Source organism: Bombina bombina, unplaced genomic scaffold, assembly GCF_027579735.1.
Source record: "Bombina bombina isolate aBomBom1 unplaced genomic scaffold, aBomBom1.pri scaffold_1594, whole genome shotgun sequence".
Lineage (NCBI taxonomy): Eukaryota > Metazoa > Chordata > Amphibia > Anura > Bombinatoridae > Bombina > Bombina bombina.
This window is the reverse complement of record NW_026512256.1, coordinates 1-23,782: the sequence shown is the minus strand read 5'-3', so window position 1 is coordinate 23,782 and position 23,782 is coordinate 1. Positions and strand designations below refer to the sequence as shown.

The 23,782-nt window shown below is 40.2% G+C and overlaps 1 protein-coding gene across 1 annotated transcript; it reads left to right on the top strand.

The window, feature by feature from the left end:
- Nucleotides 1-7,370: 7,370 nt before the first annotated feature.
- On the top strand, nucleotides 7,371-22,350 carry LOC128644193 (lysine--tRNA ligase-like). Its single transcript, XM_053696894.1, has 3 exons — nucleotides 7,371-7,497; nucleotides 16,382-16,525; nucleotides 22,138-22,350. Exons 1-3 carry the CDS (start codon nucleotides 7,414-7,416, stop codon nucleotides 22,222-22,224), a joined length of 315 nt encoding a protein of 104 aa, XP_053552869.1. The 5' UTR covers nucleotides 7,371-7,413; the 3' UTR covers nucleotides 22,225-22,350.
- Nucleotides 22,351-23,782: the final 1,432 nt, after the last annotated feature.

Genomic DNA, 23,782 nt, shown 5'->3' with positions numbered 1-23,782 from the left:
GGATTCCCATGGAACAAGATAAAAATTCCTAAGATTCTCTCCTTTCTACAAGAAGGTTTGGAGAAAGGATTATCTGCAAGTTCTCTAAGGGGACAGATCTCTGCTTTATCTGTCTTACTACACAAAAGACTGGCGGCTGTGCCAGATGTTCAAGCATTTGTTCAGGCTCTGGTTAGGATCAAGCCTCTTTACAGACCTTTGACTCCTCCCTGGAGTCTAAATCTAGTTCTTTCAGTTCTTCAAGGGGTTCCGTTTGAACCTTTACATTCCATAGATATTAAGTTACTATCTTGGAAAGTTTTGTTTTTAGTTACAATTTCTTCTGCTAGAAGAGTTTCAGAGTTATCTGCTCTGCAGTGTTCTCTGCCCTATCTGGTGTTCCATGCATATAAGGTGGTTTTGCGTACTAAGCCTGGTTTTCTTCCTAAAGTTGTTTCTAACAAAAATATTAACCAGGAGATAGTTGTACCTTCTTTGTGTCCGAATCCAGTTTCAAAGAAGGAACGTTTGTTACACAATTTGGACGTAGTCCGTGCTCTAAAATTCTATTTAGAGGCTACTAAAGATTTCAGACAAACATCTTCCTTGTTTGTTGTTTATTCTGGTAAAAGGAGAGGTCAAAAAGCGACTTCTACCTCTTTCCTTTTGGCTTAAAAGCATTATCCGATTGGCTTATGAGACTGCCGGACGGCAGCCTCCTGAAAGAATCACAGCTCACTCCACTAGGGCAGTGGCTTCCACATGGGCCTTCAAGAACGAGGCTTCTGTTGACCAGATATGTAAGGCAGCGACTTGGTCTTCACTGCACACTTTTGCCAAATTTTACAAATTTGATACTTTTGCTTCTTCGGAGGCTATTTTTGGGAGAAGGTTTTGCAAGCCGTGGTGCCTTCCATTTAGGTGACCTGATTTGCTCCCTCCCTTCATCCGTGTCCTAAAGCTTTGGTATTGGTTCCCACAAGTAAGGATGACGCCGTGGACCGGACACACCAATGTTGGAGAAAACAGAATTTATGCTTACCTGATAAATTACTTTCTCCAACGGTGTGTCCGGTCCACGGCTCGCCCTGGTTTTTTAATCAGGTCTGATGAATTATTTTCTCTAACTACAGTCACCACGGTATCATATGGTTTCTCCTATATATATTTCCTCCTGTCCGTCGGTCGAATGACTGGGGTGGGCGGAGCCTAGGAGGGACTATATGGCCAGCTTTGCTGGGACTCTTTGCCATTTCCTGTTGGGGAAGAGAATATCCCACAAGTAAGGATGACGCCGTGGACCGGACACACCGTTGGAGAAAGTAATTTATCAGGTAAGCATAAATTCTGTTTTTCTTTCATGTAATTGGCAAGAGTCCATGAGCTAGTGATGTATGGGATATACATTCCTACCAGGAGGGGCAAAGTTTTCCAAACTTCAAAATGCCTATAAATACACCCCCCACCACACCCACAATTCAGTTTTTACAAACTTTGCCTCCTATGGAGGTGGTGAAGTAAGTTTGTGCTAGATTTCTACGTTGACATGCGCTTCTCAGCGTGCTGAAGCCCAGTTCCTCTCAGAGTGCAGTGACTGACAGAGGGGTGTGAAGGGAGTATTACCTATTGAATGCAATGGTCATCCTAACGGAGATCTATTTCATAGGTTCTCTGTTATCGGTCGTAGAGATTCATCTCCTACCTCCCTTTTCAGATCGACAATATACTCTTACCTCTACTGATTCTCATTTCAGTACTGGTTTGGCTATCTACTTTATGTAGAGGAGTGTCTTTTGGTAAGTATGTTTTACTTTTATTTAAAACACTCTCAGCTATGGTTTGGCACTTTATATGTAAAGTTCTAAATATAATGTTTGTAATTATATTTGCCATGATTCAGGTTAATCAGAATATTTCCTTCTTACAGACTGTCAGTTTCATTTTAGAATTTTTTTTTTACCTGAAAATTTTTCAAATTGACTTTCTTTTCTAAATTGCGGGCTGTTAGGCTCGCGGGAGCGCAAAATGCTACAATTTATTGCGTCATTCTTGGCGCAAGACTTTTTTGGCTCAAGAATTAAGTTTGTTGACGTTATGACGTCATTTCCGGCTTCTTCGTTGTCGCAGAGAGTTTTCACGTAGTTGCGTCATCTGACGCTCGTGTTTGTTGCAGACGAGACTTATTTTGTTTGCATTTTTTCCCATTCCTGAAACTGTCATATAGGGAAATTGATAATTTTGCTTTATATGTTATTTTTTCTATTACATATTGCAAGATGTCTCAAGCTGACCCTGTATCAGAATCTACTACTGGAAACCTGCTGCCTAATGTCGGTTCTACCAAAGCTAAGTGCATTTGTTGCAAACTTGTGTTAACTGTTCCTCCGGCTGTAGTTTGTGCTAGTTGTCATGATAAACTTTCAAAAGCAGACAATATTTCCATTAGTAATAATCCATTACCTGTTGTTGTTCCTTCAACATCTAATGTTCAGGATATTCCTGTTAATGTGAGAGAATTTGTTTCTAATTCCATTCAGAAGGCTTTGTCATACCACCTTCTAATAAACGTAAAAGGTCTTTTAAAACTTCTCATAAATTTGATGAATTTTTAAATGACCAACAGCATTCTGATTTATCTATCTGTTTCAGAAGATTCTACCTCAGATATTGACACTGACAAATCTTCATATTTATTTAAAATGGAGTATATTCGTTCCTTATTAAAAGAGGTGTTGATTGCATTAGATATGGAGGAGACTAGTCCTCTTGATATTAAAACCAGTAAATGTTTAAATTCGGTTTTTAAACCTCATGTAGTTATTCCAGAGGTTTTTTCCAGTTCCTGATGCTATTTCAGAAGTAATTTCTAGGGAATGGAATAGACTGGGTACTCCTTTTACTCCTTCTTCAAGGTTTAAGAAACTGTATCCTTTGCCAACTGATAGATTGGAGTTTTGGGAAAAGATCCCCAAAGTTGATGGTGCCATCTCTACTCTTGCTAAACGTACTACTATTCCTACGGCAGATAGTACTTCTTTTAAAGATCCTTTAGATAGGAAACTTGAATCTTTTTTCTAAGGAAGGCTTATTTATGTTCAGGTCATCTTTTTAGGCCTGCTATTTCTTTGGCTGATGTTGCTGCTGCTTCAATCTTTTGGTTGGAAACTTTAGCACAACAAGTACAAGATCATAATGTGTATAGCATTGTTAAGTTAATTCAGCATGCTAATAATTTCATTTGTGATGCCATTTTTGATATCATTAGAATTGATGTAAGATATGTCTTTAGCTATATTAGCTAGAAGAGCTTTATGGCTTAAATCTTGGAATGCTGATATGACTTCTAAATCAACGTTGCTATCTCTCTCTTTCCAAGGTAATAAATTATTTGGTTCTCAGTTGGATTCTATTATTTCAACTGTCACTGGGGGGAAGGTAGCTTTTTTGCCTCAGGATAAAAAAATCTAAGGGTAAATTTAGGGCTGCTAACCGTTTTCGTTCCTTTCGTCAAAATAAGGAACGGTTTTCATTTGGAAGCCTTCTCCAGTCTGGAATAAATCCAAGCCATTTAAAAAATCAAAATCAGCCCTCAAGTCCGCATGAAGGTGCGGCCCTCATTCCTAAAATTTTACAAGGATATTTGGATCAATTCAATCCAAAATCATTGGATTCAGAACATTATTTCTCAAGGGTACAGAATAGGTTTCAAAGTAAGACTGCCTGTGAGAATTTTTTCTCTCTCCCGCATTCCAGTGAACCCAGTAAAGGCTCAGGCTTTCCTGAAGTGTGTTTCAGACCTAGAGGTATCTGGGGTAATTGTGCCAGTTCCTTTTCAGGAACGGAGTCTGGGGTTTTATTCCAATCTTTTCATTGTTCCAAAGCAGGAGAATTCTTTCAGACCAGTTCTGGATCTAAAAATTTTGAATCGTTCTGTAAGAATACCAACATTCAAGATGGTGACTATAAGGACTATTCTGCCTTCTGTTCAGCAAGGGCATTATATGTCCACAATAGACTTACAGGATGCATATCTTCATATTCTGATTCATCCAGATCACTATCAGTTCCTGAGATTCTCTTTTCTAGACAAGCATTACCAATTTGTTGCTCTTCCTTTTGGCCTAGCAACAGCTCAAAGGATCTTTTCAAAGGTTCTCAGTGCCCTACTCTCTGTAATCAGAGAGCGGGGTATTGCGGTGTTTCCTTATTTGGACGATATCTTGGTACTTGCTCAGTCTTTACATTCTGCAGAATCTCACACAAATCAACTAGTGTTGTTTCTTCAAAGACATGGTTGGAGGATCAATTTACCAAAAAGTATCCAGGACTTTGTCTCTAACAGACAAAAGACGTCTGAAATTGATTTCACTTTGTCGAAACCTTCAGTTTCAATCATTCCCTTCAGTAGCTATGTGCATGGAGGTTTTAGGTCTCATGACTGCAGCATCGGACGCGATCCCTTTTGCTCGTTTTCACATGAGACCTCTTCAGCTTTGTATGCTGAACCAATGGTGCAGGGATTATACAAAGATATCACAATTAATATCCTTAAATCCCAATGTTTTACTATCTCTGACTTGGTGGTTAGATCATCATCGTTTAGTTCAAGGGGCTTCTTTTGTTCGTCCAGCTTGGACTGTGATCACAACAGATGCAAGTCTTTCAGGTTGGGGAGCTGTCTGGGGATCTCTGACAGCGCAGGGGGTTTGGAAGTCTCAAGAGGCAAGATTACCAATCAATATTTTGGAACTCCGTGCGATTCTCAGGGCTCTTCAGTTTTGGCCTCTTCTGAAGAAAGAACAGTTTATTTGTTTTCAAACGGACAATGTCACAATCGTGGCATATGTCAATCATCAAGGTGGGACTCGCAGTCCTCAAGCTATGAAAGAAGTATCTCGGATACTTGCCTGGGTGGAATCCAGCTCCTGTCTAATTTCTGCGGTCCATATCCCAGGTATAGACAATTGGGAAGCGGATTATCTCAGTCGCCAGACTTTACATCCGGGAGAGTGGTCTCTTCACCCAGATGTGTTTTTTCAGATTGTTCAGATGTGGGGGCTTCCAGAAATAGATCTGATGGCTTCTCATCTAAACAGGAACAGGAACTTCCCAGGTATCTGTCCAGGGATCCTCAGGCAGAAGCAGTGGATGCGTTGACACTTCCTTGGAGTTTTCAACCTGCTTATATCTTTCCGCCTCTAGTTCTTCTTCCAAGAGTGATTTCCAAAAGCATAATGGAGCGTTCATTTGTACTGCTGGTGGCTCCAGCATGGCCTCACAGGTTTTGGTGTGCGGATCTTGTTCGGATGTCCAGTTGCCAAACTTGGCCACTTCCGTTAAGGCGAGACCTTCTATCTCAAGGCCCATTTTTCCATCAGGATCTCAAATCATTAAATTTGAAGGTATGGAGATTGAACGCGTAGTCATAGAGGTTTCTCTGACTCGGTGATTAATACTATGTTGCAGGCTCGTAAATCTGTATCTAGAAAGATTTATTACAGAGTTTGGAAGACTTACATTTCATGGTGTTCTTCTCATAAATTCTCTTGGCATTCTTTTAGAATTCCTAGAATTGTACAGTTTCTTCAGGATGGTTTAGATAAGGGTTTGTCTGCAAGTTCCTTGAAAGGACAAATCTCTGCTCTTTCTGTTCCATAGAAAAATTGCTAATCTTCCTGATATTCATTGTTTTGTACAGGCTTTGGTTCGTATCATTAAGTCAATCTCTCCTCCTTGGAGTCTTAATTTGGTTTTGAGGGCTTTACAGGCTCCACCGTTTGAGCCTATGCATTCTCTGGACATTAAATTACTTTCTTGGAAAGTATTGTTCCTTTTGGCCATTTCTTCTGCTAGAAGAGTTTCTGAATTATCTGCTCTTTCTTGTGAGTCTCCTTTTCTCATTTTTCATCAGGATAAGGCGGTTTTGCGGACTTCATTTAAATTTTTAACTAAAGTTCTGAATTCCAACAACATTAGTAGAGAAATTGTTGTCCCTTCATTGTGTCCTAATCCAAAGAATTCTCTGGAGAGATCTTTTACATTCTTTGGATGTGGTTAGAGCTTTGAAATATTATGTTGAAGCTACTAAAGATTTCAGAAAGACTTCTAGTCTATTTGTTATCTTTTCTGGTTCTAGGAAAGGTCAGAAGGCTTCTGCCATTTCTTTGGCATCTTGGTTAAAGCTTTTGATTCATCATGATTATTTGGAGTCGGGTAAGTCCCCGCCTCAGAGAATTACGGCTCATTCTACTAGGTCAGTTTCTACTTCCTGGGCTTTTAAGAATGAAGCTTCTGTTGATCAGATTTGCAAAGCAGCAGCTTGGTCTTCTTTGCATACTTTTACTAAATTCTACCATTTTGATGTTTTCTCTTCTTCAGAAGCAGTTTTTGGTAGAAAAGTTCTTCAGGCAGCTGTTTCAGTTTGACTCTTCTGCTTATAATTTGAGTTTTTTTCATTATAAAGATTAAAACTTTTGATTTGGGTTGTGGATTTATTTTTCAGCGGAATTGGCTGTCTTTATTTTTATCCCTCCCTCTCTAGTGACTCTTGCGTGGAGTTCCACATTTTGGGTATTTGCTATCCCATACGTCACTAGCTCATTGGGTCTTGCCAATTACATGAAAGAAAACATAATTTATGTAAGAATTTACCTGATAAATTAATTTCTTTCATATTGGCAAGACTCCATGAGGCTCACCCTTTTTGTGGTGGTTATGATTTTTTTGTATAAAGCACAATTATTCCAATTCCTTGTTGATGGTTTCACTCCTTTCTTATCACCCCACTTCTTGGCTATTCGTTAAACTGAATTGTGGGTTTGGTGGGGGGTGTATTTATAGGCATTTTGAGGTTTGGAAAACTTTGCCCCTCCTGGTAGGAATGTATATCCCATACGTCACTAGCTCATGGACTCTTGCCAATATGAAAGAAATGAATTTATCAGGTAAATTCTTACATAAATTATGTTTTAAATCGATAATACAGGGACTAAAATTTGACTTATAGACTGAATATTTAGCTTGATGTTGAATGTATACTATATACTTGCACAGGGTGAAAATATCTAGTTACAGATGAGCTTGCAGTTAATTCTTAAATTAATTCCTCCAAATAAGGCGAGTGGTAGATGGAGTTTGACTGTGGGAAAAAACAAATTCAGCAGACAATTTCAATTTGTTTTGGAAAAAATTATAATTGGCTGTTGATATTCAACAAGGTTCTGTTGTAATAAAAAAAAAAAAAAGTTTTGTCTCATCTAAGACGCTCAGGATTTTCACGACCCTTTTTTATTTTATTTTTTTATTAATAATGTCGCATCTGCAGGTTGTTTGAATTTATATTAAGATTTACAAATTAAACTTTGTTTTTTTTTTTTTACCTAATTTATAAGGCATCGTTCGCAAAAAGGCCTGACTGAGAGGTTTGAACTATTTATGATGAAAAAGGAGGTGTGTAATGCCTACACAGAGTTAAACGACCCAATTAGGCAAAGAGAACTGTTTGAGGATCAGGCCAAGGTATGTGAACAATAACTCATTTTAAAATAGTCCTAATTCTTAAAGGGATACGAAACCCAAATCAATTTTGTGGTTCAGACATAGCATACCATTTTTAAAAAGTTTCCAATTTACTTCTATTATCAAAATATTCTGTGTTGAAGAGATACCAAGGTAGGCATCTGGTACACTACATGGCAAGACATAGTGCTGCCATCTAGTGCTCTTTCAATATGGATTACATTTTTGAAAAACTGCTGCTAAATAGTACTCCTAAGCTTACATCCCTGCTTTTCTAAAAGATACCAAGAGAACGACGAAAAATTGATCGTAATTAAAAGCAGTTTAAAATCGCATGCTCCGTCTGACAAATTCTGGGTTTCATATCCCTTTAACTACTACATTCTCACATCCAAGACTGGAGGTTTATGGAATCTATGAAACTTATTGAATATGTGTTCCCCCATACAACTACTGTGTGCAAAGAAAGCGCTAAATATTTGGCAAACACTGGCAAGTCTCCCTGTAGGTGCAACATTATTTGAGTAGATGATATCTTGCAGAGGTTAAAGTGTGCCGAGCAGAGAGTGAGATCAGCACAGTAAGAAAATGTGTCCAAAGTAACATACAATCTAGGTAATACACCCCTACAGACAGGAGTGGCATTCTAATATCCTAAACATGAAACTAAATGCAATATACAAAAAACTTTTTTTTTTTTTGTGATTATTTCTCAACCCAGGCCCTCAAGTACCCCCAACAGGCCAGGTTTTCATTATAGCTGAACCAGTGATTATGTCACCTGTGCACTGGTTCAGCTTTAATGAAAACCTGGCCTGTTGGGGGTATTCGAGGACTGTGGTTGAGGAACACTGAGACGACATAAAGTATTCAATATACTACTCTTACTAAATTTCCTTCTCATTGTATTCTTTGTGGAAGAACATACCTAGGTAGCTTGCACATTTCTGGAGCACTAATATATAGCAGCAGTTTGTTTTGGAGCACAGGATAGCAGTGTTTGAACAATGTATAACAATGTTAAAAGCATTCTTGCTAAACTACTGCCATATAGTGCTCTAGACACATGCACAACTCCTGAGCCTGCCCTACCTGCTTTTCAACAAAGGATGAGGATATCAATAAATTTGATAGTTGAGCATACAGTTATAAAAGCAAAATCAAATTTGCTTGTATGTGATTCATGATCGAAACAAAATTGGGTTTCATGTCACTTTAGACTAGTTGCTGTCCTGAAAGTATTCAATATAAACATTTTTTTTTTATTCATATGCCATATATATTGTATAATATCAAATTTACAGAGGTAGGATAATGTTTTCATCAGCCATTAAAAGCCCATTATCGTGGTAAAAAAAAAAATAATTCTCCAATTTATTACGGCATGTAGTTTTAACAATAGTGACCCTGCAATGCCATGTGTTTAATCCTCAAAAATGGGTGACCTGCTTGGAAACCAGGCCGTGCTCTGTGGATCCTGAGTGGTACTTGAACTGTGTGTTTAACTTCTTTGTGGGCTTAAACATACAACAATGCAGAATCGCTAGTGTTGAACTGTTCTAAATTAGAGCATGTACATTTTTCTACGATAATGGTCCTTTAATTCAGCGACAAGTTAATTGTTAGCATTAATGCTTCTCAAAATCACTAGGCATGGGCGAGTGTTTTGCAACATTCGAAAAATGAAACTAATTTTAACATGCGTTTGTTTGTTTTGAATGTTTGAACAACATTCTAACATTAGTTTAATGCAATAGTATTTCTAATGCTCTGTTTAAATGTAATATTCGAATTATGCAATATTTGAAATACAAATAAATTAATTCAAATGTTTTTATCTATTATGTATCAATTTACTAAATTCCCTACTTCCGAATAGTATTGTATTTGTTTAATCAAATGTTGCATTTAAAGTTTCGAATGTGGATTTTTCGATTTAATTATGAAAATTTGAAAACTGGAAATAACATTTTGATTACTGAATTTTAATGGATTTTCTTTCTTATCAACATTGGATTGTCCTAAATGAATGTCCACAGGAATATTCTTTCTACCAAACGAATTACACACATAGCATATTCGCTGTTTGGTTTTAAACAACTTTCCCATTTACTTATTTTATCAAATTTAATTTCTTCTCTTGGTATCCTTTTGAAGAGTATTCCTACGTAGACTTAATCAGCAATGCACTACTGCAAGCTAGCTGGTAATTGGTGACTGCATACATGTCTCTTGTCATTGGCTCACCTGATGTGCTGTCATAGCTTCCAGTAGTGCATTGCTGATTTCAACTAAGGATGTCAAGTGAACAAAGTAAATTTAACAATAGAAGTAAATTACACAGTTGTTCAAAATTGCATGCTCTATCTGAATTATGAAAGTATAATTTCTCTTACAAGGTGTATCCAGTCCACGGATTCATCCTTACTTGTGGGATATTCTCATTCCCTACAGGAAGTGGCAAAGAGAGCACACAGCAAAGCTGTCCATATAGCTCCGCCCCCCCCCAGTCATTCTCTTTGCCGCTCTAACAAGTAGCATCTCCACGGGAGGGTAAAGTGAATGTGGTGTTAGATTTGTAGTTTTTATATCTTCAATCAAAAGTTTATTTTGAAATAGTGCCGGTTTGTACTATTTACTCTGTAGCAGAAAGTGATGAATTCTGCTGAGAGGAAAATGATTTTAGCATGTTGTAACTAAAATCCACTGCTGTTCCCACGCAGGACTGAGGAGTACCAAGAAAACTTCAGTTGGGGGGAGCAGTTTGCAGGCTTAACTGCTACAAGGTATGTTCAGTCATCTTTTTCTAGTCAAGACTTAGTAATGCTAGAAGACTGACAAGAATCCCCATGTGGGGAAGGTAAGCCATATTCTGAGACTCAGTATAGAAGGAAGGCTTATTTAACAGGGCTAAATGGCTGGTGGACACTGTTAAAGGGCATTCGATTATTTTTTTAGTAAAATATAATCACTATACATGGTTTTTTATCACTTTTGGAGTGTTATTTGGGGTTTTTATTCCACATGGCAGTATTTTGGACACCTATTTAGGGTTTTGAAGGCCCCACAACTCCGGAGTGGAGAGGGAGGGGGCCTAATTTTTGCGCCTCGGTTGCACTCTTCATTTTACAGTCAGCTTCATGCAGCTTCACGTGGAGGGTCCTAAAACTTCTTGAGGACTTCATAGAGGCTTATTTTTAATCAACTAATCCCCAGGGGCAAGGTAGGGCCACAGCAGATTGCTGTGGCATGGTGCTGTAGTTTGCTAAACGGTTGTCGGCTTTAGGTTGCTCCGGTTCGGGCATTAAGGGGTTAATTGACTTAATATTTGCTGTGCAACCATTACCAAGCATTAAGATCGTGTGGTGAAATTTTCAGAAAGATTGGATCATTTTTGAACATTTAGTAAGAGTGTGCGCTTTTATTATTTAAAGGCACAGTACCGTTTTGTTCTCAAATTGTATTTTTCAGTCTTTAACTTAAAAATGTAGCCCAAGATGATTCTTTAACAGAAGGCAATGAGGATAGTCCACCTTCCTCTCCCCATGTGTCGACACCAGTCACGCCCGCGCAAGCTATGCCTAGTACCTCTAGCGCAATGGTCCCTATTACATTACAACAATTAGCAGCAGTCATGGATAATTCCCTTGCGGCATTTTTATCCAAACTACCAGTTTTTACTAAAAAGCGTGATAGCTTGGTTTTAAGAACAGAGTATGAGCAATCAGAAGCTTTGGAAGGTTTATCTGTTGTACCCTCACAACACTCTAAAATGACGGTGAGGGATGTGCTGTCCGAGGGAGAAATTTCAGATACAGGAAAGATTTCTCAGCGGGCAGAATCGGATTCCTTAGCGTTTAAATTTAAGGAAGGAGGTATTAGCTACGCTGGATGATTGCGACCCCATGGTGGTCCCAGAGAAATTGTGTAAAATGGACAGATTCCTAGAAGTCCCTGTATACACTGATGCGTTTCCGATCCCGAAGAGGGTGGCGGACATTGTGGATAGGGAGTGGGAGAGACCAGGTGTACCCTTTGTTCCCCCCCCCCCCTATCTTTAAGAAAATGTTCCCTAGAACTGATCCCAGGCAGTACGCATGGCAGACAATCCCTAAGGTAGAGGGGGCAATTTCAACACTTGCCAAGTGCACAACCATACCAATTGAAGACAGTTGTGCTTTCAAAGATCCTATGGATAAAAAATTGGAAGGTTTACTAAAGAAAATATTTGTTCAACAAGGTTTCCTTCTCCAACCTATTGCCTGCATTATTCCTGTGACTACTGCAGTGGCTTTCTGGTTTGAGGCGCTGGAGGAGTCGCTCCAGACAGAGACCTCATATGACGAAATTATGGATAGAATTAAAGCTCTAAAGCTGGCTAATTCTTTTATAACAGATGACGCTTTGCAATTAGCAAAGTTAGCAGTGAATAATTCTGGTTTTGCCATCATGGCGCGCAGAGCGCTCTGGCTGAAATCATGGTCGGCCGATGTGTCGTCTAAAACTAAGTTACTGAATATCCCTTTCAAGGGAAAGACCCTTTTCGGGCCAGAGTTGAAAGAGATTATTTCGGATATCACTGGGGGAAAGGGCCATGCCCTCCCCCAAGATAGTCCTTTTAAGGCTAAAAACGAGGCTAATTTTCGTTCCTTTCGCAACTTCAGGAGCGGTCCTGCTTCAACCTCTGCAACCGCAAAGCAGGAGGGTAACACTTCACAGCCCAAGGCAACCTGGAAGCCTTTGCAGGGCTGGAAAAAGGGTAAACAGGCCAAGAAGCCTGCAGCTGCTACTAAGACAGCATGAAGGGGTAGCCCCCGATCCGGGACCGGATCTGGTAGGGGGCAGACTCTCTCTCTTTGCTCAGGCTTGGGCAAGAGATGTTCCCGATCCCTGGGCATTAGAGAGAGTTGCTCAGGGATATCTTCAAAAATTCAAGGACCTTCCTCCAAGGGGAAGGTTCCACATTTCTCGTCTGTCTTCAGACCAGACAAAGAAAGAGGCGTTCTTACGCTGTGTAGAAGATCTAATCAAGATGGGAGTTATATGTCCAGTTCCAATTACAGAACAAGGACTGGGTTTTTACTCAAACCTGTTTGTGGTTCCCAAAAAGGAAGGAACTTTCAGACCAATCCTGGATCTAAAAATTCTAAACAAATTCCTCAGAGTTCCATCCTTCAAGATGGAGACCATTCGGACAATTTTACTGATGATCCAGGAAGGTCAATATATGACTACCGTGGATCTAAAGGATGCGTACCTTCATATTCCTATCCACAAAGATCACCATCAGTTCCTAAGGTTTGCTTTTCTGGACAAGCATTACCAGTTCGTGGCCCTTCCCTTCGGGTTGGCCACCGCTCCAAGAATTTTCACAAAAGTGCTAGGGTCCCTTCTAGCGGTTCTAAGACCGCGGGGCTTTGCAGTAGCACCCTATCTGGACGACATCTTGATTCAGGCGTCGTCTTTTCCCAGAGCCAAGGCTCATACGGATATTGTTCTGGCCTTTCTAAGGTCTCACGGGTGGAAGGTGAACACCGAAAAAAGTTCTCTGTCCCCACTCACAAGGGTTCCCTTCTGACGGAGGTCAGAAAGTAAAAGCTTCTAAGTACTTGCCGAGCTCTTCATTCAATTCCTCGGCCATCTGTAGCTCAGTGCATGGAGGTTATCGGATTAATGGTAGCAGCAATGGACGTAGTCCCATTTGCTCGCATTCATCTCAGACCACTGCAATTGTGCATGCTCAAACAGTGGAATGGGGATTATGCAGATTTGTCTCCTCAAATCCAACTGGACCAGGAAACCAGAGATTCTCTTCTCTGGTGGTTGTCTCAGGATCACCTGTCTCAGGGAATGTGCTTCCGCAGACCGGAGTGAATCATTTTAACGACCGACGCCAGTCTGTTAGGCTGGGGCGCGGTCTGGGGCTCCCTGAAAGCTCAGGGCCTATGGTTTCGGGAAGAGTCCCTTCTCCCGATAAACATTTTGGAGCTGAGAGCGATATTCAATACTCTCCAGGCTTGGCCTCAGCTAGCGGCGGCCAAGTTCATCAGATTTCAGTCGGACAACATCATGACTGTAGCATACATCAATCATCAGGGAGGAACAAAGATTTCTTTAGCGATGAAGGAAGTAACCAAGATAATCAGGTGGGCGGAGGAGGATCACTCTTGCCACCTATCTGCGATTCACATCCCAGGAGTAGACAACTGGGAAGCGGATTTCCTAAGTCGTCAGACTTTTCACCCGGGGGAGTGGGAACTTCACCCGGAGGTATTTGCTCAGCTGACTCAGCTTTGGGGCATTCCAGAGTTGGATCTGATGGCGTCCCGTCAGAACACCAAACTTCCTCTTTACGGATCCGGGTCCAGGGACCCCAAGGCGGCTTTGATAGATGCTCTAGTAGCGCCTTGGTCCTTCAATCTGGCCTATGTCTTTCCACCGTTTCCCCTTCTCCCTCGGCTGATAGCCAGAATCAAACTGGAGAAGGCATCAGTAATTCTGATAGCACCTGCGTGGCCACGCAGGACTTGGTATGCAGACCTAGTGGACATGTCATCTGTCCCACCATGGACACTGCCAATGAGTCAGGATCTTCTAATACAGGGTCCATTCAAGCATCCAAATCTAGTTTCTCTGCAGTTGACTGCTTGGAGATTGAACGCTTAATTCTATCCAAGCGTGGGTTCTCTGAATCAGTCATAGATACTCTGATCCAAGCTAGAAAACCTGTCACCAGGAAAATTTACCATAAGATATGGCGGAAATATCTTTGTTGGTGTGAATCCAAGGGTTACTCGTGGATTAAGATTAGGATTCCAAGGATATTGTCTTTTCTCCAAGAAGGATTGGAGAAAGGGTTATCAGCTAGTACCTTAAAGGGACAGATATCTGCTCTGTCTATCTTGTTACACAAGCGTCTGGCAGATGTCCCAGGCGTTCAAGCATTTGCACAGGCTTTAGTCAGAATCAAGCCTGTCTATAAACCTGTGGCTCCTCCATGGAGTCTAAATTTAGTTCTTTCAGTTCTTCAAGGGGTTCCGTTTGAACCTTTACATTCCATAGATATTAAGTTATTATCTTGGAAAGTTTTGTTTTTGGTAGCTATATCTTCTGCTCGAAGAGTTTCAGAATTATCTGCTTTGCAGTGTAATTCACCCTATCTGGTGTTCCATGCAGATAGGGTAGTTTTGCGTACCAAACCTGGTTTTCTTCTTAAAGTGGTTTCTAATAAGAATATTAACCAGGAAATCATTGTTCCTTCTCTGTGTCCTAATCCATCCTCAAGGAAGAAACGACTGTTGCACAATCTTGATGTGGTTCGTGCTTTAAAATTCTATTTACAAGCAACTAAAGATTTCAGACAAACATCATCCTTGTTTGTTGTCTATTCTGGTAAGAGGAGAGGTCAGAAAGCAACTGCTACCTCTTTCCTTCTGGCTGAAAAGCATCATCCGATTAGCTTATGAGACTGCTGGACAGCAGCCTCCTGAACGAATTACAGCTCATTCCACCAGAGCTGTGGCTTCCACATGGGCTTTCAAGAATGAGGCTTCTGTTGAACAGATTTGTAGGGCAGCGACTTGGTCTTCACTGCATACTTTTGCCAAATTTTACAAATTCAATACTTTTGCTTCTTTGGAGGCTTTTTTTTGGGAGAAAGGTTTTGCAAGCAGTGGTGCCTTCCGTTTAGGTTACCTGTCTTGTTCCCTCCCTTCATCCGTGTCCTTAAGCTTTGGTATTGGTATCCCACAAGTAAGGATGAATCCGTGGACTGGATACACCTTTTAAGAGAAAACAGAATTTATGCTTACCTGATAAATTACTTTCTCTAACGGTGTATCCAGTCCACGGCCCGCCCTGGCAATTAAGCCAGGTTAAAATGTATTGTTTAAACTACAGTCACCACTGCACCCTATGGTTTCTCCTTTTTCTCCTAACCGTCGGTCGAATGACTGGGGGGCGGAGCCTGAAGGGGAGCTATATGGACAGCTTTGCTGTGTGCTCTCTTTGCCACTTCCTGTAGGGAATGAGAATATCCCACAAGTAAGGATGAATCCGTTGACTGGATACACTGTAAGAGAAAGTAATTTATCAGGTAAGCATAAATTCTGTTATTTTGGACTTTACTATCCCTTTTAAGTATGATTTAGAAAGGGGTTACTCCACTGTATTTCAAATTCACTTGTATGTATAAGAAAAATGTTTTGCAGGTATGCAACTTGAATATTGTGACATTTTTAGTGTGTCTCACTGCAGTGCCAACATATATGTGAAAAATGTAAAAGCAGATTTTCCAAGGAGATTACAGGATATGCATTGGGTTGTAGGTTGTACATACTACAAGTTAATGATTTAAAGGGACACTCAAGTCAAAATTAAAATGTCATGATTCAGATTAAGCATGAAATTTAAACAACTTTCCAATTTACTTCCATTAACAAAATATGCAGTCTTTATTTACGCACAAGGGAATTCAAATGTTATTATAGTTGAAACATTACAAGTTCCAATTCATTAGTCGTTGTGTTTTATTTATAGTTGCCAGGGTGCTATAGCAAAAAAATCCAACATCCAAAATAAGCACTCAATTGACTTTGGATATCTTCACGTAATTATTTTATTTGAAGTTTTGCGAAAGCACAGTGCCCCTTCCTCAGACTAACCTGTACTATAGTGTGCCACAGGCTTGTAAATCCTACACCCCACCCACCAATAACAGCAAGTGATCAGTGATTGCACTTATCCCACACCTACTTAGTGTCATGTCAGTGTACCTGATATATATAATATTATTATACAAAGGTTTCTAGTGCACTGGACACAGCATAGTAGATTGTATTGAAACCTAGGTCAGTGAATCACTACTTTATCATTATTTTAACAGGCCAAAGATGCTGGAGATGATGAAGCTATGTTTGTAGATGAAAATTTCTGCACTGCATTGGAATATGGGCTTCCCCCAACAGCTGGCTGGGGAATGGGTATTGACAGACTCACTATGTTCCTCACGGATTCAAATAACATAAAGGTACAATAGCAGCAATGACTCATTTAAGAGAAAATGTATCAAGGCATATTACAGCTTTTAGGATGTTACAGTGCAGCCTTTTATAAAAATGTAAGAAACCTTTCCTGCTTTTTATCCTTTCTGACACTGTTCTGACCCATAAGACTGCCTCACTTCCGGTGACACTGCTCAACTGTCTGACTGCAAATATATATATATATATATATTTGGGGTGGATGCCAGAGGATCGGTGGGGTTGCCCCTCTTGAACCCCCCCAGGCAGAGGCAAAAACCAAAATAGTTAAGATGGGGCAATTACAGTGCACCATATATATTTGTGGTTAGAGATTAGGTTCTGTGGTGTAGGGCATGTGCAGAGATTCCATTTTTGCTCAGACTTGTTCTCATCCCCATAAGAATACTGGACTGCGGCGGAGTGTGGTGGAGTGCATGCGTAGTGGAGGTTTTGCGGTCAAACAGCTGATTCTACGTCGCCGGAAGTGACGTGGTCCAGTATTTTTATGCAGTGATAAATGCCACAACCCACTTGTTTGAGGTGATTGACGGACCCTTATTTTGTGCAATCTAAAATTTCTTTCTAATAGCAGGGAGAGTCCAAGAATCCATTCATTACTGTTAGGAAATACAACACCTGTCCGCAAAGAAGGCAAAGACACCCCAGCCAAAATATATAAGTATCCCTCCCACTTCCCCAGTAATTCTTCCTATACTAAAGGAGGTAGGCAGAGAACATGCTCTGAAGATACTTGAATTTTACTCCTTTAATGAGTAGTTTCCCTGCAAGATAGGAATGGGGTCAACAGGTAGCCATGTAATTCTCTTTGTAAGAGTTTTGGTGACGGTTAGCTACTGGATGTCGCAGGGAAGCTTCCCTGACCTCCTTCCAGTACATGTTGGCTAACACCCCCTCTGAGAACCAATGTAAGCTTACACTGCTTTCCTTTTCTCCCAGGTCTCTGTCAGAAGTGGATAAAGCTGTCAGACCTGGAAGTGCTATGACTTCTCCACAGCAGAGACACTTGAGGGTAAGTCCTTTTTTCTTAATTCTAGGTTTCTCCTATTTTTGAAGGACTTTATTACTGGGTGACTGAGTGGCACCTTTGTTCCCCTCAATGGAGGGCTGGTTAGTATGTTATATCCTGATCTCTGCCATTTGATTACGACCGATTGGAGGTGGTAAGTGCCCCGGCCTTAGTGGGGATCCGTTGGAGGTGCTGGGAGTTATATCTGTTTTTCTGTTCTAACGTTTGCTCCTGGAAATAAGAAATAATTGCACTCAGTGTCTTGATTGGAGAGGCCATTGAGATGAATTACATTACATGGCCACATCACTGAGAGATATCGGGTATTGATGTAACTGGAGTGAATAAGGGAATCTTCTTCCTGAGCACAGACATTGGAGCCTGTTATCGGCATAAACTCATGTGTTAGGATCCTTGCCAGTTGATTTAAAGGACTACCTGTTGTGAACCAAAGCCAAATCCTCCCGGTGTAAGTACTTTAACGCACCTTAGATTTGTTTTTTTCTTCCAATTTTGATTGGGATCTTCCTTCCAATTTCAGCGTTTTCCTTACATTTGAAGTCCGGTCACCGCACTCGAGCCTCCTTTTGTGGGATTTGTCCCTCTCGTGGATATGAACTTTATTAGTTTGTTATTTTAACCCATTGTGTATGCTGGATTGTATGTGATTGCTTTTTTGTTGTGTGTATATATGTGTGTGTATATATATATATATATATATATATATATATATATATATATATATATATATATATATATATATATATATATATATATATATATATATATATATATATATATATATATATATATATATATATTAATATATATTGCATACATTTTATCTTTTTTTATTTATTGTCTCCTCCCAGGAGATTTTTTTTTTTTATTATCTCTCTTGATTAAATGCAATTTTATTATACACTAATTTCTTTCATGCATTGCTAATTAAGCTGTCTTGTACAGCGCTACAGTGTTTTTTCCTTTTAGGACTTTTCCTTTAAGGATTTCCCATTGTAGGTTTGCTCCTTTTCATCAGATTTCTCTCTTGCAGAAGGTTACAGTTGTTTGCTAATAGGATTTTTTTTGTTTTGTTTTTTTGTCAATCTATCTACTCAGGCTATGGAGAACAATTCTGAATGTTCGTTTGGAAGCTAATAATCCTCCTATTTTACTATCAGACAGATTTGTATTTTGTGAAGAGACCATGGTATGCCCCCCTGCACGGTTGTGCTCTGTATGTCTAGCTTCTGTTTTAAAATCAAAGGTTAAAGGGTCTCAGTCTGCCCTTGTTCCTGGTAAAGAAATTAACCCCTCAGAGCCCTCCACCTCCCAGGACTCTATTGTCCAGGATATGCCACAACTTTTTCCTCAGTCGCCATCCCCTAATATTGTACATGCAGTACCCTGTGGCTCAGCACATTCATCAACTTGTTTTTATTTTCTTGCCACTAGATTTTGTTACACAACTACAATCTGCTGTTTCATCTGCGCTGAGTGCAATTCCTGTTTCAGGCAAGAGGTTTAAACATGTTTCTCCTTAAGAGGCTATCCATACTCCTTTTGGAGACCGTGTTGGTCAGCTTGTCTCAGCATTCTGAGAGGTACTGGTCCTCAGCAGCTTCTGAGGTTGAGCTCTCTTCCTCTGACTCCTCCTGAAGAAGATCCAGGGGAGCTTGAGGAGGTAAGCTTCAGATTTAAGCTTGAACATCTTAGCTTCTTATTCAAGGAAGTCTTATTGACTCTGGATGTTCCTGAGCCTAGAACATCTGAGGAACCTAAAATTCCTAAGCTGGATAGGGTCCATCAAACTAGACCAAAAGCTCCCGAGGTTTTTTCGTCTTGCATGGTGGAGATTATTTGCAAGGAGTGGGAGAGGCCCTGGGATTCCTTTTTCCCTGTCCCCTAATTTCAAGAGGATGTTCCCTGTACCAGAGTCTCAACTGGAATTGTGGAGTTCCATTCCCAAAGTGGATGGTGCTATCTCCACTCTGGCTAACCGTACTACTATTCCTCTTTAGGATAGCACTTCTTTCAGGGACCCCATGGACAGAAAAATGGAAGGGTACTTAAGGAGAATGTTTCACCAAATGGGACTTCTTTTTCAACCGGCTGCTGGCAAAGCGGCAGTTGCAAAGTGATTGTTTTGTCCAGGCCTGGATTACATTTTTTTTTTCCACGACGACTGGAGGGAAGGGTGCTTTCCTCCCTCAGGGTAAGAAGGCTAGATCCAAGGCTCGCTAGTCAGTCTTAGAACAGGAACAAGCAGTCCAAGAAGCCCTCCTCTGACAATAAGTCGGCATGACGGGATGGCCCCCGATCCGAAATCGGATTGTGTAGGGGGCAGACTATCCTTTTTTTTTTTTTTCAGGACACTTGATTTCGGGATGTTGTCTCCCAGGGGTACAGGAAAGGATTCTGTTCTCATCCCCCCCAAGAGGCAGATACCTCCTTTCTCGTCTCCTTCAAAGCCAGAAAAGAGGGCTGCCTTTTTAAATGGTCTAGCTTCCATGGGGGTTATTGTTCCAGTACCTTCCTTTAAAGAGGTCAGGGTTACTCTTCAAACCTATTTGTGGTTCCCAAAAAAGAGGGAACTTTCTGTCCAATTCTGGACTTAAAGGGACAGTACACTAAAATTGTTTTTCCATTAATGTATTTTCAATGACTTGTTATACCAGCTGCAGAGTGTAAAATATTTGAGAAATGGCATTTTCAGGTTTATTTTTGTATATGAAGTTGCTGGTTTTGTGCTTTGAAACCACAGCCTATTACAATGGGTTGAACTTTAAGGGCCAGTTTACACAGCAATCACAAGTCTATGTTCCTAAAGGAAACTAGAAAGTGACTAAAGAAATTAGAGCTTATATATATAGTTAAACTTGCTAACAATACATTTTGCAAAAATTAGCTTTTTATTCCTGTTCCTGTGAGTATTATCCACAGTGCTGGCACTCCCCCAGGAAAGGGCTGAGCTGTGCTTTAGTCTAGCACGCCAACCCTCCAATCATAGGCTATATGCAAATTCCTATGTCAAATGAACATTAGAAATTTGCCTGCACAAATCCTCTCTAATTCTTGCTAAACAATAAAAATACATAATCTTTTAAAATTCCTATGTGTAATAAACGCCAGAGCTTTAACTGAAGACATCTCTGTAAGATTGATGTGATTGGGACAGGCTGTAGAACGATACAGCAAGACAAGCAGAGAAATCGGCTCACTACCCGGTCTTGCTGTATCAGGTTACTAGCAGGCTGAGCAGTTTAGCTGAAGTGATTTCTCTGCTTGTCTTGCCATATCCACAGCCTGTCCCAGTCTCATCAATCTTACAGAGACGATGTCTGCAGTGAAAGCTCTGACGTTTATTACACAAGTATTTTTTAAGGGTGATATATTTTTCATTGTTTAGCAGGCAATACAGGACAGCTAAGCATAGATCAGCAGCTATACAATGTATTTAAATATGTTGTGCTCTCAGGCCATCAAGCACAGCTCATCAGGCAGCTTGTTCTAATAGATTTAGGAGAGGACAGCCCATGCACTGAGGGGTAGTAACAGCAGACTGGTTGCACGGGCAGAAAATGATCTAAAGGGTTTAGACAATGTAATTTGTAAACGGACATTTCAAAAATATATGTTGCACAATTTGGATGTAGTGTGTGCTTTGAAATTCTATATTCATGCAACCAAGGATTTTAGACCATCTTCTTCCTTGTTGTCTTTTATATGCAGGTAAGCGCAAGAGTCAAAAGGCTACTGCGACTACTTTCCTTTTGGCTGAGGAGTGTCATTCCTTATATTTGGAAGCTGGTCAGCAGCCTCCTGGGAGGATTACGCCTCATTCTACCCAGGCAGTGGCCTCTTCTTGGGCTTTTAAGAATGAAGCTTAAATGGAGCATATCTGTAAAGCAGCTACCTGGTCCTCTTTGCATACCTTTTCAAAATTTTACATTTGATGTTTTTGCCTCAGCTGAGGCTACTTTTGGTATGCTGCTATCAGTTTAGGTCTGCCTGCCTTTTTCTTTCCCACCGTGTTCATTATGTGTCCTCTCTAGCTTGGGTATTGGGTTCCCAACAGTTATGCATGGATTTGTGGACTCCTCTCTGCCATTCGCATGAAAACAAAATTTATGCTTACCTGATGATCAATTCTTTCCTGGCAGGGAGAGTCCACAAACCCACTCTAAATTTGTTCTGGCTGCATTGTTTTCCTTATCTTCCAGCACCTCCATACCCCTAGTGTTTCTCTTACTATTCCTTTCCCTCGGCTGAATTACTGGGGGAGTAGGGGAAGTGGGAGGCGTACTTATAGCTTTTGGCTGGGGTGTCTTTGCCTCCTCCTGTTGGCCAGGTATTGTATTTCCCAACGGTAATTAATGGATTTGTGGACTCTCCCTGCCAGGAAAGAAAATCATTTATCAGGTAAGCATACATTTTTTGTTTTTGCAAAGTAATGATGAATAGCAAATAGACATAGCAGACAGGTTTTCTGCTTCAGAACTTGTCCACCTGCAGCTTGATAAATGTTCTTGTTCATACCTGTTCCTTTTTGTTGGTATTGTTGCTAATTGTGTATTGTATGTCCAACAGGAAGTTCTGCTGTTCCCTGCAATGAAACCTGAAGACAATAAGAAGGATTCTACTCCAAGCCAGAATGCTGATGGGACCTCTGTGTAATAATGTGAACGCTGTCTGCTTTTAAAATGTTTGTAATCTACTTGTCAGAGAATCATTTACTTCGGGATACTACAGCTCTGTATCTTTATACCTGGGAAAAAATAAACAGTTTTATGATTTATCAAATTTGTGAATGCAGTGGATAATTCTCGTTTTGTGTAATGGTTCTTAAAGGGACAGTCTACTCATAATTAAACTTATGATTGATAGGGCATGCAGAAACTTCAATTTACTTTTGTTATCAAATTTGCTATGTCTTCTTAGGTTTAGCTTTCAACAATGAATACTAATTAGGCCCATGCTAATTTGTAAGCCCTTGAAGGCTGCCTCTTATCCCAGTGCAGTTTGACAGTTTTTCAGAGCTAGGCAGTGATAGTTCATGTGTGTCATATATATAACATTGTGCTCAGTTCTGTAGAGTTATGAGTCAGCACTAATTGGCTAAATGCATGTCTGTTGTCAAAAGAACTGAAATAAGGGGGCAGTCTGCAGAGGCTTAGATACGGTAAAAATTATATTAATATAACCATGTTGGTTATGCAAAACTAGGGAATGGGCAATAATGGGATTCTTTTTAAACAATAAAAAATTGTAGAGTATACTGTCCATTTTAAAGGGACTTTGAAAAAATATATTTTGTTTGATGCATATGATATACCAGTAATAAAAGGGACACTCATCTATTAACACCTAGTATATAACACCAATTAAGAGCAAAATACCCACATAGAAAATAAATGGCCATTTCTCCAACATAGGTGTGTCCGGTCCACGGCGTCATCCTTACTTGTGGGATATTCTCTTCCCCAACAGGAAATGGCAAAGAGCCCAGCAAAGCTGGTCACATGATCCCTCCTAGGCTCCGCCTACCCCAGTCATTCTCTTTGCCGTTGTACAGGCAACATCTCCACGGAGATGGCTTAGAGTTTTTTAGTGTTTAACTGTAGTTTTTATTATTCAATCAAGAGTTTGTTATTTTGAAATAGTGCTGGTATGTACTATTTACTCAGAAACAGAAAAGAGATGAAGATTTCTGTTTGTATGAGGAAAATGATTTTAGCAACCGTCACTAAAATCCATGGCTGTTCCACACAGGACTGTTGAGAGCAATTAACTTCAGTTGGGGGAACAGTGAGCAGTCTCTTGCTGCTTGAGGTATGACACATTCTAACAAGACGATGTAATGCTGGAAGCTGTCATTTTCCCTATGGGATCCGGTAAGCCATGTTTATTACAATCGTAAATAAGGGCTTCACAAGGGCTTATTAAGACTGTAGACTTTTTCTGGGCTAAATCGATTCATTATTAACACATATTTAGCCTTGAGGAATCATTTTATTTGGGTATTTTGATATAATAATATCGGCAGGCACTGTTTTAGACACCTTATTCTTTAGGGGCTTTCCCAAAGCATAGGCAGAGCCTCATTTTCGCGCCGGTGTTGCGCACTTGTTTTTGAGAGGCATGGCATGCAGTCGCATGTGAGAGGAGCTCTGATACTTAGAAAAGACTTTCTGAAGGCGTCATTTGGTATCGTATTCCCCTTTGGGCTTGGTTG